A 19,444-nucleotide genomic window follows, 5' to 3' on the forward strand; every position below is an offset into this window, starting at 1 on the left:
GGATAATGAGAGTCCCACCTCCGTTAATTTATGAAATCTTCATGGATTTATAATCCAATAATACTCTCTCTATTTGTATGGTTTGTATGGAGAAGTTTTCTTCAATTTGTAGATGTTCAACATATATTAAATTTGTTTTTATTTAAATTCACTCTAAATTATGTGAATTATGACGGGATCTCTTCCGTTTCATCGATTTTGTCTGAATCCTCCTTTTCTTCTGGAAAAAAGGAAGGAGAAGTATCTTCTTCGGTGGATCCCTCTTGTTCCTATTTAGTCCCATCTGTTTCCTCCGTTTCTTTCAGTTTTTTTAGCAAGGATGGGGTGACGGTATTCTGCCTAAATAGTAGATACATCGGTAGATCCCTCTTGTTCCTTCGGTGGATCCCTCTTGTTCCTATTTAGTCTCATCTGTTTCCTCCGTTTCTTTCAGTTTTTTTAGCAAGGATGGGGTGACGGTATTCTGCCTAAATAGTAGACACATCGGTAGATCCCTCTTGTTCTTGTTTTAGTCCCTTTTGTTTCCTCTGTTTCTTTCAATTTCTTAGTAAGAATGGGTGATGTCGTTCTGCTTAAATGATGACACAGATAATAAATAAGAGAATAGCTCGAATTTCTCAATTATGATACAAGGTACTTATTAGATCTAGTAGAACTATTTTGTTGTATCCAGACTCATCGTTTTATAGACAATAAACTTGCCTTTTTGAAGACTAAATCATTCTCATAAACGAATATCACCACAAACACAAATTGGAGATTTAGATGATCGATACGATTCTCAAACCACTAAACCTAATCCTTCCTCGGCTCGGCACTAAAAATTTCATGTTTGACATGTTTAAGTTCCCTAGATAATAATATTATAAATTTTAAAACATACTCGTAAAACTTTGTATTTTCTTTTTAATACCAATATTTTTCAAAGTTACACTATTATCATTAATATTTCATAAAAGTTTCAAAATTACCATCCAAATAAAATCGAGATTAAAAAAATTGTGTCATCATGACCTAATTATTCCGTCCCAATTTTGGTTTAAAATTAAAAAAAAAAAATATATATATATATATATTTTTTTTTTTAATTTCCTGTTCGTGACAAAGTGCAACATTTTTAGGTTACCTAATAAAAATTCAATAAAAAAAAATGATTTTTCTTTTTTAACCAGAAACTGAAATGTCTTTTGGTTCTTCTCGAAAAGACGGTTCGTTTCTTGAACCTGATTTAATAACAAAAGTCGAAAAACAAATTAAAAAAAAGGAGTCGAAGAGTTTTAAGAAAAAGACTAAACGTGTTTATAAATATGTTAAACGAAACAAAAAAAAAAGATGGGTGATCAAAAACCATTCACAAAGAAACCCAATTGGATTAGTTGAATTGAAAGAAATATGGGAGTTAATGATAATACACAATGGAATGTTGATTTTTTTTTAATATTTATGACTTCAAATACTATTCAAAATCCAGTATTATTAGAGATGTCCTCGCTAGCTAGCTTTGGTAGTGTAGTAACTCGTTGTTGTCCTGCCCCTGTGAAGCAACTACAGGCAAATTCTATTATTTAAGGGCCTTGCGATTAGGCCATCAGTCAACCAACCCGCCAATTCCCCATCATATTTGACATGAATGAATTCCCTCTCCACATACTCCAGAGATATCTGCAGCCTTCCCCCTGGTTTGCAGTCATTAGCCGCACTTCTTGCTTCTATTCCCGCATTCCTCTCTAGCCAGTGCAAGTAGTTCACATGAAACAATGCCTTCAGCATGTCTTTTGGTAAAGCACTTTCTTTAAGCATTACCTGCAGCATAACATTCCCACAAACGTTTTAGTTTAATGGCGATAACTCTAGCACGAACCAAGTTACCAAATACTAGTCAACAGCCCAAACCCACCGCTACCAGATATTGTCCTCTTTGGACTTTCCCTTTCGAGTTTCCCCTCAGGTTTTTAAAACGTGTTTGCTAGAGAGTGGTTTCCACACCCTTACAAAGAATGTGAAGCCCATCGCTAGTAGATATTGTCCTCTTTGAGCTCCTTTTCGAGTTTTCCCTCAAAGTTTTTAAAACGCGCCTGTTAGAAAGAGGTTTCCACACCCTTATAAAGAATGCTTCGTTCTCCTCCCCAACCGACGTGGGATCTCACAATAAGGAAATGAACAACACTTTAGTTGTTTTTGGAAGAAAGTTTCAAGTGTTTGTTGATAGAATTAGACGACATGAATACTTCAACGAAAATAACGGTGTAAAGCTTCAAATCAAGTACTTTTGACTGGGAGAAGAAAGCTCCATACTCCACAAGAATGCACACATTGGAAATATAGTTTAGATTACTTACACAATATCTTCCCCTGTGCTCCGACAGAATGTAGTTTTCGTTTTTATACAAACTTAAAAGTTGAAGAACGTCCTCCTCACACCTCGCCACATCACTGAGCTTAGATCCCAATTGCAGTCGCTTTTCGATACTAGCTGCTGATTCCTTTGCTTCAGTAGATAGTAAACCCACTTTTGGCTCCTTCTTAAAACAAGAAAATTACAAAAGTCAGTTAATCGATTGAAATATGAACAGCTATAGAGGCATCTATCCAACATTGAGCCAAACAAAAAGAATACTGTTCCAACATGCAGAAAAATATGAATGGTTAATTCTAAGAACTAAATACTTCATAGAAACAGACATAGCACCATCATCCAGCTTGGTTGCTGATCAGACTTCAAAAACTGCAGAGTACGAACATTTGCAAATAATAGAAAAAGGTAATCCCATTGATTGTCACTTTGCCTTCCCAAGGACTACAAGACTCGAAACGTTTCTTCCAGGAAAAGGCCAAACAAAAATTTCAGAATCATGGAGGCTATAGCTATAAACTTGAGCAAAAAATTTAAAACTCATTTGACAACAAGGATCATAATTTTGAACTTCAAAGCTCCAACTCCTAAATCTCTATCCCTTGGTGATTTTCGAACTAAAATCCATCTAACCAAAAATTTGAAACCTCCCTCTTGGTTTATTCAAGCCGCTTCTTAAATGAAAAGGGGAGTTTATCTCAACTGAAAACCACAAATTTCAACGAAGGATGAAAATTTGGTAGGTTCTGAATGTGGAATAGAATGAAGAGCTAATGTTCACAATCCTAGAAAATTAATAAATAAAGCTTCATCGAGCATATCATCCGTAAGTCGTTACACCATGGTTGCAATCACATTCCAAGCTGCTCAAACTGACTTCAGAATCCACATCAAATTCATCCATACATCGGAAGAGAATAAGATCGAGGGGAAAAAGGGTCTTTAGTTGAATGAGAAACTTCTTTGATTAAAGCTGACCTCAAACCAACAGGAGGTCATTATCCAACAAAACTCCAACATTGCTTTCATTGCATTTGTATATTAATAAAAATGAACACAGTTCACATTTGAAAAGAAAAATTAAGAAGTAATAGAATGATAAATAACATTAGAAAAGAAAGTCACTCACATCACAAGCAAGCCTAGTATTAAGAAATGGTACAGCAGGAAACAGAGGTTCTTCATTGTTCACATCTTTAATAGAAGGCACTTCACCACTCAAAAGATATTCACTGAAGACCAAACCTGTTGAACATTTAAGGTAAGTTTACCACAAAAAGATAAGATTCACATTTCAAAATTTCAAAAAATAATGTTTGGTAGTGGTTTTGGGAGGAGGAGAGAAATGAGGGTGTCTCTGCCTCAAGAAATGAAAGGGTGTTGGTGCAGTAGGGATTAATTAACATACTACCTAGCAAGCCGATCACCATAATATACTGTGATAGTAAGAATGTAATAAACCAGTACATATGCATCTCATCAACCCGAAAATCCAAACACTACCATTTAAATCAGCTGTATATGGTGTCAATATCGACTCCTCAATGGTTTCTTCAGTATCTGCAAAGCTTAATGTTAAGGCAGACACTTCACCCTTTCTAGATTTGGGTCTTCCTCTTGAAGGCCATTCAAAGCATACTACTTTTAGGTCATCCATATTGGAGAAAATTATGAAGAAATTGGATCATTGGAAACGTTTTTAACTGTCAAGGGGAGGTAGGCTTACTCTTTGTAGTTCAGTGTTGTCTGGTATTCCTTTATATTACAGGTCCCTCTTCCTCAGGCCATCAAATATCCTTTTAGAGCTTGAAAGAAATATTCGAAACTTTTTCTGGGAAGAAACAATGGTGGTAAGATCAATCATCTTGTTGGGTGGAACTTGGCTTCTAAATTCCTTGCAGATGGAGGATTAGAAACTGGTAGATTGAAATTCCGGAACATTGCCTCATTGGCAAAATGGGGTTAGCATTTTGGGAATGAACACAATACTCTTTGTAGAAAGGTGGCGGTCCATTTGATTGCACGTTTGCCGTATCCCGTTGGCATAAACTCTTTGATATATTCAGCATTCATTGGGTCTTGCACATAGATTCTTAGTGTAATACTATACACTCACTCATTGGTCCTTGTCTTCGGTCTAAATCTTTTCTTTTGTGGTCCAATGCGATTAAAGCAGTTCTTTCTCTGGGCTTTGGTGGGAACCTAATCAAAGGATTTTCAAAAACGAGTTAAGAAATTGGTTGGTGATTTATGAGGCACCCAAGCTAAAAGCTTCTCATTGGCGCTCTCTCCAAATCTTTTCAAGGGTTCTCTTTGCAAGGCATTTGCCTTAATTGATAAGTTTTAATCTCCGCTTATCGTTATTTGAGCTTTGTCTTGTTATGCTACCTAGCTATCTAACTTTCCTCTTTCTTTATTTCTCTTTTGTTTTTTCCCCTAATGAAGTTTGTAAATTTGAGCATTAGCCGCTTTTCATTTCTTCAATAAGAAGTCCCCTTTCTCTTAAAAAAAAAAAATCAAAATCATCTCCAAAAAAAAGAGAAAAAAAAGAGAGAGATGCATATAGAAGGAAAGAGAACTTACTCGCACGATAAGGATTTAGTGTCCTTAGTTGAATGGACTTGTATGATTTTAGATTGCAGAACATGTGGATTACGGTCACTACGCTAAAGCAACCAAGAGCAAGAGATGTTGAGGACCTTATACGATTAGCCAATGCAATGCCAAGCAACATACCAATAGACTTGCTCACCATTCCTTGTGCTTCACCTTTGGCAATCACCTAGCATCAATTTCTGTTTCTTTCAGCATATATGCATCGGAAGGATAGGGTAAATTTCATTCAAGATTTAAAGCAACAGATCTTATTTTCCTCATGCGTCAGAAGTAAGAAAAAGACAGTCAACGGGCATGTACCTTAAGCTCAGCTAAAACTAGGAGATGCGTACTTTTAGGGGTGTTTGTGTGATAAAATGTAAATTACAGTTATGAAGATATATTGAAGTGAAAAGAATGTAGCAGTAATTAAAAGGCACCCACCTACAAATGAAAGATTAAATAGAATAAATTTAAGAAGGAAATCAGCAAAGGTCTTCATATATCCCCCTTTTGTCTGCACATACAAAACATAAAGATATAGAGTAGATCATCAAGCTATAAAATTTTGGATATTATTTACTTCCTTAGATATCTATAGATTTGTATAGTTGTAATTATTTCTTTTCTTTATACGCTTAGACTAATTTTTGTAATTTTAGGATCTATGATTGAGATTCATCTTGTATAAGTTTTACTCTTTTTACTAAAAAAATATAAGAAAAATTGATTTCATAGGTAACTCCATGGTATCAGAACTTTGAAGTAACCCTAGCCACCATCGTTGGAACCCCCTAATTGTTGTCACCGAATTTTCCTTCTTCTAGACGAAAGCGCACCAGCATCGCCAGTCTACCATCTCATTCTTTGCACATCTCCCTTCATAGTCGTCACACCTTTCTCACAAATACTGGAAGAAGGCACTTCCTTTCGTCATAGATCAAGAGTCTCTAGCAAAGTCTCTCCCTTCTCCAACAGCTGTTTATTCATCTCTCTTTCACTATTCCAAAGAGTATACATCTTCATTCATTATTCAACAAGCATCTCAGTCAATCCTTTTGCTCCTTATAATCATACCTCCCTGGACTATAAGCACGAACTTATACTAGGCTCTTCAAAAATGTTGTTTACTATGTCATTTCTTGGAGTAGATTGTCTAGTACTGTTGCTTCCACCTCCCCTATTATAGATTGGGAAGGTCATGATGACACATCCCTTCTGTAAATTTCAAACATCAATGAAATTGTCTCCCTATTAAAGAAAAAAAAAAAAAAGGCATCTCAGTCAATCCTAAGTGATTGCTAGCCATTTATCCACACCTCTCCAATCATCTGATATTCATCTATGCTTCTTTGTGCAAAGCGTCTCTCTACTCGCACATCTCTCCATTCACCCAATTCCTAACATCCTTGTCTTTGCACCTTTGTCTTCAACAACCCCCAGCTCCAAATCTGGTTGTCCATGTGTGGTTCATAACTCATCATCAACCCCGTTGGTTTTTCTTTTTCAAATCTACCACCTATATTTGATCTACTACTGCTATTCTAAACAAAATTCTCACGTGATTCTATTTTCTTTTTCATGTTCAGCACATCCGCCTGATTTATCTCCAATGTAGTAAGTTTTGCTTCTACTCATATTCCCGTTTATGCAACTTGCCACTATCATAGTTGACTTCTACCGATCAAGTGTACAAGTATAGGTGGTTTCAAGTGTATGCAACAAGGTAATCAAAAGTCCCTCTCTCTTAAAACTCAAACTCTTTCATCAACCAAGATAGAACCAAGAAGATCAAGAAATCCTCTGGAGTAGTGATTTTGCTCGGGCTATTTGGCATGGTTTCTTTGAGGTTCTTGGCTATAGCTTCTCTATCTCTTAGGCTTGTTGGGAGTCAATTGAGGAGTTTTTCACCCAACTACATTTTTTTACTTTTCTCCTTATTACGCTTTGGATCACTTTCAATTGGCTACCTAAACTTATGGACAAGTTTTATAACACCTTTACCTGGCCAGTTTAGGCGCATCCTAGTCTGCCACAAAAACAGTCCTTTCTCATGAAAAGATTCAAAGCTTAACTACACAACGGCAATAAAACCGAACTAACCAACCAGGTCTAAAATAAATTCTACATACAAAAACATTTAGACAAAACACCTTAACAAACCCCAACAGGCAGCCAAAAAGCTGCATAAGCTACATAAGCTAGGAATGACCAACATATATCATCCGAGAGGAGGTATAAAATATCCAGCTGTATAATATTAGAAATTGTTTATTTTCTTAGATGTCAAGTTGAATAGTCGTAATTATTTCCTTCCTGGTAGTTATTTCTTCCCTTACAAACTTAGACAAATAGCTGAATTTTAGAATCTATGGTTGGGACTCTCTGGCATAAATCTTACTCTTCTTACTCAATTTATATAAGAAAACTTGGTTTCATACATAGCTTCAGATGTACACATAGCATGATAGATAAATTTACCCTAATTTGCAGCTATGGGAAGTTAGGTGTAAGTAATTTTGCTACCACACACTAACCAGAGAAGAGATTACTCTATTTCACCTCGGCAAAATTCCTTTGAGCAGCAAAGCCAGCATAAAAACAACTCCTAGTAGCAGCCTGAGAAAGAAAGAAAAAAGAAAAAGATTCAACTTTCAAAAACTATGCAACTCCATTAATTTAAAATTAGTAATAATTTTCTACAAAAATGTAGTTTATTTTACAAGGTGTTTAAGGTGAAGTCAGTAAGCCCATGAATGTTAATTTGGAGCTTGCCTTTTTTCAGCCAGACTTATATGGCATAAAGCAGAAAGTTTTTGGAACTTATATGAACGACAAAAGCTTGAATGAGGTAAAATGCCATTATATGATATTGAACTTGTAATCAAAGAGCTAAATGTAGAGGTTGAGGGAGATATCAATGACTTGAAGAGTTGAAGTTAACAAAACCATAGATGCATATGCTGGTGGATATGTCAAACAAGAAATAAGAACACGAGGAAATCTATATTTTTGTATTTCTATTAATGTTAAAAGTTTTTGATAGAGAATCCAGCAGGCCAAGTGCACATAGTAGATTACTAGTAAAAAAAATCAAAGATAAAAAGGAAAATAATTACAAATGGCACATGAATAGAAAACTTTAAAATTTTATTCCAACCAAAATTTTCTCTCTATCAGCTTGCCGGTCTTCAGTTTTGAGAATTTCTTCCAAATAAGAGAACATCTGAGTAATCGTTGGAAATTTGGTATTCTTGAGGTACATAGAGAAAGAATTATATTAAAGATTCTCGATTGGAAGCTTTATTATTTATTTGGAGCGCATGTTTTCTCTTTCAGGTGCCTTTGGAATTTCTTCCAAACAAAAATCTCTTTAATCTGCATTAATTGTTCCACCTTTTGAATCTCGAGCCTTCATCTTAAAATTTGATTAAATGCAACTTTTTTCCTCAACGCTGTTTCCGTTGAAGATTTGTCAGGCACTAATAATTCTATCTCATCAAGTTGTTGATTTATTCTGTTGGTTCCTATCTCATCATGAATTTTGTAATTAATTGCGGCTTTTCTCACCAATATGAAGGGAATTTCTTTTTAAAGTTTTGTAGGATATTAATGATTCTCTCTCATCAAGGTGTTAGGATGTTTAAGTCATAAAAAGGTTTTTTCGGAAGAAGTATTTTGTCTCTGTTCAAGGTGTTTCTCTCTCTTTTTGGTTGTGACTTTTCTCCTATCCACATTTATTCCTTTCGAAAAAAGAAAAATTATTCTTCCAAGGACTCTTTTCTTTTTCTTTCGAGTTTTAATTTGTCTCTGGGAAGAAAGTGTTTTCGCGTGCCTTTCTGTTGCTTGAGGAAGAAGTTTTTCTCCAGTTCAAAGGTCTAGTTTCTCCAATTCAAATTTTCATTGGTTGCATCAATTTCCATCTTCTGTTCATCTTTCTCCAAGTTTCCTTTGGGCATCAATCTTCTTTACTTATCTAATAGTCTAAAGATGTTGATATTGCTCAACTTTTGGCATGGATTGATTAGCTTCACGCAAATCTGGCTTCTCTCTGAAATGAAATTATTCTTTGCAGAGAGTCTAATATTGAAAAGACTTTAGAGATTCATCTCCATTTCAAGATGAAGTTATTTGAAGCTCTCTGATTGTCCTGTCAAGCTTCTCTTGATTTTGGTTCACTGTGAGGTCTTCCAAGTGTCATGACACTATTTTCCTAGGATTCTTTGGAATTCACCCATGTTTGATAGTAACTCGCCCAAGGAGTTCTCAACTAACAACAAGCGCTCAGTTGTAGATTTGGTTTACAAAATTTCACTAAGTTTTTGGGAGTTTCCATTGAGCCCCCTACCAGAATAGACCGCCACTTTTCCAACCATTAGGTCCCAGAGAATATAATGTTCTGATACCAAATTTGGGCAAACTAAAAGGACAAATAAAACCATTTTCTATGAGAAACTGAACTTTCAAGGAGAAAATATAAAAGAATACATGGGTATATAAAAATGGGGAATCAAGCTACAAACTACAAAAAGGGGCTCTAATCCAGTAAAATAAGACCTAGTAAGTAGTGACAAAAAGAACTCACCACCGATGCCCAAAGAGAAACATAGAATCTAATAAGAGACCAAACATCGGTACACAGAGTAAACAAACGCTAGCATGATATTAGTGAGTACAAGGTTGATCACTTAACTAACTCTAACGACCAATGGTTAAACTAGCGACTAACCAAAGAAATAATACCCAAATGAATGTATTTAAAAGAAAAAGGAAGGTATTCAACGGCTTAGAAATACAAGTAGAAAGAAAAGAATTACTAAATTACCAAAAGAGCCCATTCAGAGTGGTTTGAAATAGTTTTGTTCCTCTTAAGAACTTTGAATCACGGAATCTATCATATCAGCCCACTCTTTGGATGCTATAACATGTAAATGTGTGAAGGAATAGGAATGTGCTCAAAGGTAACTCAATCGGCTCCATCTTTCCAAGTAGCATCAAATTTACTTATGCTTTTAGTCCTCCCACCATTTAATTTTTTGTGTGACCATCAAGTAATATTCAATTCCCTCACGATATCTCCAAAGGCACTATCTATAGTTCCTCCCAGAACAACTTTCTTTCTCTGTGATCCCTCTTCTCCACTTCCTATCTCCACTTTGATGGTTAAAGAGAACGCTACCTCTAATGCATCTGTGATTTAAGTCTTCTTCTTATTGCATGTAATCAGAATTCTCTATAACCTACCAAAAGCTTCTACAGTTGCCCATCTATTGGTTTCAATAAATATTTCTGTGTTTCACTATTTAAATCAAATTAAGCCAAATCAAATGTATAAATACGAGACAACAAGCACAGGAGACACACTTCCAATATTGTGTGTAAATTATGTATCAACTTCCAATAACCTGAATCAAGGCGGCTGCAGATCGTCCAGCCCCCGCAGCAGCACCGATGACAACAAAATGAAGGGGAAATGCGGGAGTTAACATTTCCATTCCAAAGGCAGCGTTTTCCAGAAGATCAGCAAACAACCTCCACCCCTTTGGATTGACGTCAAAGTGCCGTCCATATTTTGAGAGTAAAATTTTACTCAGATATCCAAATCCATCTTTCAGTACCCAATTCACGGCAGCAGCAGTCGGAATAGCTCCTTTTCCCAATCCAACAGCATAAAGCAGTGCCTGGATCACGGCGGAGGTTCAAGCAAAATGCAGTCAATTATTCTTTTATTGAATGAGAAACATGAAAGAGGAACCATAAACGAACGAAAATGGGCACCTGAGTAGCAAGAACCCCACTAACTTGGCTGGCAATGCCCTGAACTCCACGCCAAAGAGAATATTCCAGATAGTCACTGGTAACACTGTCTGGAAAACCCTCCGGAAGCATCAAACGCTTGAATATTTCGCTGCAACGAAGCCAAAAATTGACAAAGGAAAAGGATAATGGAGACGACGGCACGCCAGTTGCAACATAGAACTCATCCCTAAACGTATCGAGAATGAGGCGGATTCGCTTACCTCCTCTTACTTCCCAAACAGACTCAGAGTTCATACCATTACGTGCTAGTGCTGCGGCCAATTGAAAATGGCAGAAACAACCCATTATGGAGGTAAGGACGAGAGCAAGGAAGGCATTGCGCCACCGTGGGGAAGAATTACTGCCATCCTGCCACCACCCAAAACCCCCAAAACGGTATGAACTATTCCAACCACCATTATTGTTTCCACCACACCCATGGCCATCATCCAACAAAGGAGGAAGAAAATGAGAATGAACAAGGGTAGGTTTGATTCTAGTTCCAATACAAGGAGAGAAATATCCATGGGCAAGTTTTATGGGCTTAAGAAGGTGGGGAAATACGTTGAGCGGAGGTCTTCGTGCTGCGCATGAGCTTCGCGTAGAGTAATGGTGAAAACAGCCGCCTGGAACGTAGTCTAACACATCGACATAGACTCGCCGTAATGGTATCTGCTCCGGCAGCTGATAAGAGAACGGCAATCCATACATCGCACTGAAACCACACTCCGTCGCTCTGTGATTCAGAGCCCGCGACGTGCAAATCGATGAAGCTATATGCATCCAAAATGTTGCACAAGGAACATATGGAACGGATTTGGAACATTTCTTATTATTTTTCATCCAAAAAGTAAATTCACTCCTTTTTTTAAATAAGTTTTTTAAATTTCAATGTCATTTCTACCTTCATTACTTTAATGCATGCGCACCTAATTAATCCGATATAGAACGGTGTAGCACATGAGCTAAAGAGCGATAATTTGAAGGAATCATGAATACCTCAACTTTAAAGGGAACTTCTTTGAAGTTATATATTGATGGATCATTAGGATTATGGAGCGTTTTTAGCATTTTGAAATGTTTAGAATGACTTTAAGTACTTTTTTAAGTACATAAAAATGTATTCAAGAACTTAAAAAGTCTATCCGAACACTATAACTTTCAATAACATTTGATTAAACGCAGCTCATATTTGTGACATAGATACGATCAAGGCACAAATGAACCAGTCCACAAGTTATTGTACGTATGATACAAATATTTGAATTCGCGTTTCTTTAAACAAAAAACCGATCAACTTTTCACCAGTTCAATGAAAAGGACCGATGGTAACAAGAAAAGATGGTTATATCCTTTATATCCCCTCCTCCCTTCCTCCCTCCACTATGTTACACAATTACGCCTCCCTATTTGCCATTTGAGCTCCTGGTGCATCAGCTCGCTTGTTTAGCTTTGTAAGAATATATGCCACAACAACTTTGGCACCAAGACTAGAGTGACCTCGCGACAGGCAGATCACACCACCAAGTAGAAGCAAGCTCTTGGCCACGAGTTTTTTCGATGCCCTCGACAGTTTTTTCTCTCCTGATGAAACTTGTCCACAGGACGACTCGGTTTCTACAATGTTTGCTTTAGAGACAGCTTTAGAGACAATGTCATTCATGTCTTCAAATCCATCTGGAACCTTTATGTAGTACGGAAATGTGTGTCAGTCATATCCATCATGAGCAAGATAAAAGGGGGAGACATGTATGAGGTACGGTCGCTTGTACGTATCGCATACAACTATGGCTTTATACTTCAAATACCCTCTACCGTACTTTCTTCGGTTCAAGGACCTAACTCTAATAACAAGTTTGTCATGGAATTCCCTACAAATCCAAGCTCATCCTATAAACCGTGCTTAATACTGCCCGACCCATACTAACAAAGTGTTTTCTCTGCCACAACGGTAAGCGGCGTGACACTCCATGAAACAGTTAAGTACATACACTTTGATATATCAATAAAATGACAGAACATTAATCTTGACCAGATTGTAAAATTAGTATCAACGGAGTAAACATTTTTAACCTTTTTAATCAGAGTAGTTGCAGTGACGAGTGAACTTGATGGAGGGTTGTTGATTAAAGCGTATTTGCGTAATGCTTTATCCATTTTACAGACAAAGCTCCATATTCCCTTTGAAAAGGCAAGTTTTGCCATTTCCACGTTCAAACCAGCATCTTCTTGGTGCAACATACTGATCTCACATGCATTTCTGCCGGGTACTGCAATTAAAGTAATCTGAAACCATTAGGATAAGTAATTGAGATTTGAAGTCTACAAAAGATGTACTCGCCTAATCTTGACACTTAAAACTAGCTTAAGTTACTCGGATGATTTAGAAGGAAAAGTTACATTTTGCAAAATCCCTATTGTTCATGAATTCTCAATAAGTTAATGTTTGTAACACGTTAACTATATAGCACATTTCCGACGACTAGAGCAATTAACAATATGCAATTGGATTTGGATTTGGATTTGGAGTTCCTTTGATAAAATATGCAATGCTCCTGGGCAAATTAAAAACTAATGACCATAAAAAAAACAACAAAGGAGAAGATAGCCACTTGCCTCTCCTGATTCGCCAACCAGATCTAAAAAATGTCACTCGGACATACTTCTTCTGGCGTGGTGCCAAGGGATGTTCACATTCCTGCTCAAAGTCATTCTCAAGGAAATAAACTTAGCAGTACAAAAAAGAAGCAACTTGAATGAACTAGAGATTTTGTTCGTAAATCTACCCCCAATATATTATCCAGAATTATCCATAGATGATCCACCATCCTAGTTAAGGAAAAGTTTCAAGAGGGATAGAACATTAATTATGAAACATTCTCCGTTAAATTTGAACACCTTCCTTTATTCTACCGTATAATTAAATAGTGATTCTTATTTTTCTTATTTGATTTACGATGCTGATTAAGACTACTTTGTAAATGGCTTCGACTAGGGGATAGAGGACTTGTCACTCTTCTTCCAGGTAAATTTGTCCTGGAATATGTTTAGTTTGATTCCTTATCGCATCACACACAAAAAGCAAAAACCCACCCATAATATAAGTGTTGATGCATCATCGGGAGCAATCTCACTTAAGCGTTTTCAGTCAATTCAAAATTGTTTCTTGGTTGTTTTTTTTTTCTTTTTCCCTTTTGTTTATTTCTCACACGGGCTTTTGTTTTTACGCTCAATTTCATTACTATGCAGATCTACCTTCACTGAATCTCCTTTTTCCTGAAATATAAACTTCCTTGTCCAATTCAGTCAGGCATTCCAAGGGCTGCAAAGAGTTAACATAATGACGAATATACCGATAATAGAGTTTTCCCGTCATGGTAACAGAGATGGCTCCAGTACCCAGGGAAACTTCTACCTGGTATGGTCTGAAAAGGCTCGACATGTACTTTGGTTAGTATTTTTCAAATTCTACGTTGAGGATTTTTTTTCTTCCTTGAAACAGGAAACAAAATTTTCGTTGTAGTGAAAAGAAGCAAATGTTCTTAACTACAAATCCCAAATGAGGAAAAAAGTAAATGCAAAAGCAAAAAAAGAAACACCAAACTAAGTAGAAACAAAGACTCACCAATTCACACAAACATCTTGCGAGTAGAAAGCTGAAAAAAAGTTTAGAAATACAACACAATTGTGAAGCTTTTAATTTAGCCAACTCAAACCACTAAAACCATTATTTCTGAACATTCTTGAAAATTCTCAAAGATATGCTGATTTTGCTGTAATTAAATTTCAGAAATTAAAGCTTTCACTGCAATTAAAAGCCATAAGAATTGAGCTTTGGGAGGCAAGGAAAGCCAAAAAAAAAAAGGAACCGAAGAGGGTTGGACTTTGAATAAAGGGTATACCAAAAAGAAAAACCTCTAGAACGAACTAAAATAAAGAAAAGATGAAACCTAACAAATAATTAAAAAAAAATCCTTACAAACCAAAAAGCCCAAAGAGAGGTATGGAACCTAACAAGGAACCAAGCTTCCTCCCTCGACTACTCCACACCTCTAAACACTTTATTGCTCCTCTCTCCCAAAAACCTTAAAGCAAAGCACAAGTGCCAGCAATCAACAAAAAAGAGAAGATGTTGCAACGAATCCTTGACATAGAGATGAGAACTTAGGTCTGAGCCACGCTAATGCCAAAGACCTTAAATAAACAAAACCAAAGAGTTGAAGCATAATCGCAAGACCACAAAAAATGATCAAGGTCCACCACTGCTCCCTTACAAAAGGTACAACACTGCAGACAAATCAACAAGGATGCCCTTTCCATAATTCGATCCATGGTGTTAACTCTAGCTGTCAGACAAAAAACTTAACCATCTTGGGGATTTTAACCTTCCATGGTAAAGAAATGGAAAATGAACGAAGAGCATTGGACAAAGAGGGGTTAACCAACCAATAAAAAAGGATCTTCATGTGTAACCCCAGGAAGAATCAAGAATCCAAGAACGAGTATCCCTCCTCGAACAAACAAACAATTCCCCCAATGAAGATAAAAGGGTCAATCCAACATTTTCCTATCGCATAACAGCCCACTAAACCCAAGGTCAAGAAAGGAGGAAGGGTCCCCCAAAGAGGAAAGAATGAAAGCTACCTAGTGAAACCTCACGGAAGACAAATGGTACAAACGAGGGAGTAGAGAGCAAATGGGTCCATCTATCCCCTAATTAGATGACCTCCCAAATGTAAGTGTTCACCTCATCCACCAACCAGATTCTGAACAAAGACAGAATAAGTATCACAATCCCGACTATCATGGGGGAGGGTTTTTTTTTTTTTTTTTTTTTTTTAATCCATCTCCCATAAGATGGTATAGGTTACCTTATTGTGTGTCCAAGCTCCACGGTTCAAACTTCAAGAGAAATGACCCCACATCATACCATCCGACCATGGAGCAAGGGGTTTTGACTTGGTCCTCATTTTCACAAAGTAAAAGAACCTTCTTTTTGCTTGAAGAAAGTATTTCCTTGAAGGATAAAGTAGACCTTTAAAGCTAGGGGATTTAATGCGGCAGCTTGAAACTTGAGAAAGGGGTTTGGGATGGTTAATGCTCCCTACAGGGGAAGCAGACCGGAACTTGGAGATGAGATTATAAAACCCATGCCATCCTTTTCCTTCTTCACCCACTAGAATGATAATTTTGTTTATCCCTCCATTGTTTGGTATCAGGGTAATTTCAGTTATGGTTCCATTTATATATTAGGCCTTTGCTACCCAGATAGTTTAGTCTTCTATGCGAACTTCCTCAATGAATCTAGTTTAAGGGAGTAGTGTGGAGGAAACAAGAATGAGTTTAAGGGAGTAGTGTGGAAGAAACAAGAAACATTCTTTAAGCCAATGTAGACGACGAATGGATGCTAATAAAGAAAGCTCCAACCCTTGTCGTTTTCAAGATCTTTAACTCAAGTTGCTTGAAGTTTGCTCTGCTATCAGTCTCTATAGTGTAATTCATTTTCTAAATGGTGGCCGATTGCACTGATGATGCCTTTTCCATTGTCAGGCTGCAAGCATTTGCAGTTTTTAGCAGATCACTAGTTGCACGGCTGATGAGAAAGAAGAAGCAATGGAAGAAGAAGACAATGATGAATGAGAATGGGGAGCAGAAGAGTGATCAGCAAAGAGAAATCCATTTCCTAGCCACAACGGTCAGCTTGATATTGCATTGGCTTGATAGGTTCTCAGTCTTAGATTTAAAGAAACATTCTGTTTCTTGTATACGTATAAATCTTCCTATCAATAGCTAAGCAAAAGAGAAATTTGTAATATAATGCAATCCTCATGACCTCAATATAGTGAGATTTTCCTTGTTTGAGAATTATCAAAATAACATAAACTGAGTAAGTAAACACATATTTCTTGTCGTGTGCATGTTCGTGAGGGAATGCTGAGGTGGGAAAAGCATTAAAATCAATACCTTGGTAAAGCAGTAAAAGGTTTTATCTTTCCCCTCCCATAATCTCCATGATAGTACATACTCCCTAGGCGTCAATAAAGGAAACTTCTTTAAGGTGCGACCGACTTCAACTCCACTAGTCTCATCCATTTGTAGCTGCTCATGCATAAGCACAGTACTGTCCCACTGTTTTCTAAAGTCATTGTCCATGTAGAAATCTCTCAACAATTCTGGACAGCAATTCTCAAATATTGTCACACTCGAGTATTTCAAGGGACCATCCTGCAACAAGATCGGAATTTGACCAACTTGAACTCAGAATCATTAACTTCACAAACCAAATAAGCAAAGAACTCCCATATTTAACAAAAAAGAATAGTAATTCATAACTAGACCAAAATCTCAGTCCACACATGAATAAAGACAGAGAGAGTGAGAACCTTAGGCTTGCAGCATTTAGCACTATATGAAAGATTATCATTACTTTTTTCTATAACACGTTCCCATTTCTCATTCTCATTTAGCCTTCCATCCAAATCATCCAATAAAGCCTTCAAATCTGTATCTGAAATAGTCTCCATTATTCTGCAAGAATAAGATGATCTTCAATATCACTTAACAGCTAGCAAAACCAAGGTGATAAAAATGATAGTATCTCTAATCCATAACATTGAAGTTCACATCATAACATGTTTTCGTTTACCAATTCAAAAGGTGGAATAAAGGCAGTGATTTTTTTTTAAAAAAAATAACGTTGAAGTTTGTCACACAACTTTGTCCGTCACTTAATCAAAAAAATAACATGGGTACCTGGAGGTGAAAATTGGAAATCTTTAACAATAACAAGCTTTGGTTATAAATAATAAATTTAATGCATGCGTGATCGAACGAAAAGTAATATAATGAATTTCTTCTAGATAAAGTTGAAATATGTTATCATATATCTTGGTAAGTTTTATTTCCAAATCATGAAATTTGAAAATATTTGTTTTTTCAACCGTTGATGAAAAATAACCTTCTCTCACCCATTCATCCTTAAATTCTCCAATGCCAGCTTTAAGGAGTGCTGCAAAGGTGCAACATCCCCTACATATGAAGGGGAGAAGGGCTACTAAGGGGAATGGGAATAATAGAAAAGTTCCCAGAGTGTTGAAGAATCTTAAATGCACAATCATGTGGGGAGAACAGATTCAATGGAAGCAAGGGAATCGTAGGTTACCTAATGGAAGTGATTTCTTGAAATATGAGGGGGTTAGAGGGGAAGAAAAAAGAAGGCTAGTTAAGGAGCTGTTACTTATGGGACATCCACGACCTATGAAGCCACAAAAACTCTATTTTAGACAAAGTGTCGTATTAGACATGTGTCAGATGCAAATATGTCCGAACACATGTTCAACACGCCAAATTGCGTGTCCAATATAAACTTTTTTCAGTTCGAACACACGTTGAACACACAAAAGGATNAAAAAAAAAAAAAAAAGGCCCAGCCCATTTATTTTGATTCCAAGTATAATACATATCATCTTCTTATGTGTCCTTGCCTTCCTCCTATACCTTCTCTATTGTAAGTCAATGCAATTAAGGTTGTTATTTATGAGCTTTGGTGGGAACATAATCAGACGATTCTTTATAGCAAGCAAAGAAATTGGGTGTANCAACGAAAAGACAATGATGAACAGATGGAACATATGTGAATGCAAATGAAATAATTGTAGTCGACCTCGTGAGCCATGATGATGATCTTACAGCGAATGAACATGATATCAATGTCAAAAGGGNGGGTTCTCTTTGCAAGACATTTGTCTTAATTGGGAAGCTTTTATCTTCATTTGATATTTCTGTGATTATAATGATATGCTATGTTCTTGTTTTCTACTTTCTCTTTATTTTCATTGCTTTTAGTTTTTCTCCACTCCCTTGTGATTATAATGATATGCGTGTGAGCATTTGATATTTCTGTGATTATAATGATATGCGTGTGAGCATTAATCTGGTTCGTTTCTTGATAAAAACAACTAAAAGGAATTTGGATCAATCATGAGAGTGGGGTCTTCAAAGAATTCCAATCACAGAAAATTTTCCAGTGAACCCTAATCCATGAAAAGTACTAACAGCTACAAATTCAAGACTTTAAAAGCCCAACTGTGCAGTAAGAACATAATAAGTAGAATACAATCATCTATACAATACAAAACCGATTCATGACAATGAATAAAAGCCGGAAAAAAGAAACGAAGAAAAATCACCTCGATTGTGGAGGAAATGAAGGAGATACATTAGATATCTGACGATCGGCGACGACAGACGGGGTTTGTAAGCGGGAGAGAAGAGACCAACCATTCTTCTTGAAACGAAACAGATGACAAATTGAAATGAAGACGATGACCAAAACAGTGCCCCAACTACCATAAATACTCCCTCGCCAAAGATCCTCCGACGTAGCCTGAAATAGATCAGCCATCTATCATACAATCAGCAGACCTAACCTCAGTCTGGTTCCACGTGCCGGCGGGCAGTAATGGCGGAGAGGGGGGATATGGGGAGAAGAACAACAAGGGGGTGCGCCGGTGGGGGGATGGATTTGGCTGCTGCAGCCAGAATGGAAGGGAGAAATCGGAGAAATAATAAAATATGTGGCGGGGAAAATCACGTTATAGAAGCGAAGCGTAACCGAAACCTAACTCAGAGGCAACGCCACGCTGCAGTCCGCAACAGTAACAGACTCCGACCCTCCACCATGGATTCTCTCTTTAT

The 19,444-nt window shown here is 36.9% G+C and overlaps 2 protein-coding genes across 3 annotated transcripts; both read right to left on the minus strand.

Annotated features, from left to right (window-relative positions):
• Nucleotides 1–1,405: 1,405 nt before the first annotated feature.
• LOC111791476 (protein root UVB sensitive 1, chloroplastic) lies at nt 1,406–11,540 on the minus strand. Of its 2 annotated transcripts, none has more exons than XM_023672839.1 (7): nt 10,727–11,540; nt 10,354–10,629; nt 7,511–7,567; nt 4,937–5,135; nt 3,483–3,598; nt 2,340–2,519; nt 1,406–1,803 (listed from the first exon to the last, which is right to left on the minus strand). In XM_023672839.1, exons 1-7 carry the CDS (start codon nt 11,528–11,530, stop codon nt 1,546–1,548), a joined length of 1,890 nt encoding a protein of 629 aa, XP_023528607.1. In that variant the 5' UTR covers nt 11,531–11,540; the 3' UTR covers nt 1,406–1,545. The 2 variants fall into 2 exon arrangements, with proteins under 2 accessions (XP_023528607.1, XP_023528606.1); XM_023672838.1 differs by having other exon boundaries at nt 2,340–2,522.
• Nucleotides 11,541–11,889: 349 nt separating this feature from the next.
• LOC111790942 lies at nt 11,890–19,432 on the minus strand. The gene is made up of 6 exons (XM_023672074.1): nt 18,937–19,432; nt 17,131–17,275; nt 16,712–16,972; nt 13,364–13,445; nt 12,821–13,017; nt 11,890–12,431 (listed from the first exon to the last, which is right to left on the minus strand). Exons 1-6 carry the CDS (start codon nt 19,149–19,151, stop codon nt 12,144–12,146), a joined length of 1,188 nt encoding a protein of 395 aa, XP_023527842.1. The 5' UTR covers nt 19,152–19,432; the 3' UTR covers nt 11,890–12,143.
• Between the last annotated feature and the right edge of the window lie 12 nt (nt 19,433–19,444).

Source organism: Cucurbita pepo, chromosome LG03 (assembly GCF_002806865.2).
Source record: "Cucurbita pepo subsp. pepo cultivar mu-cu-16 chromosome LG03, ASM280686v2, whole genome shotgun sequence".
Taxonomy (NCBI): domain Eukaryota; kingdom Viridiplantae; phylum Streptophyta; class Magnoliopsida; order Cucurbitales; family Cucurbitaceae; genus Cucurbita; species Cucurbita pepo.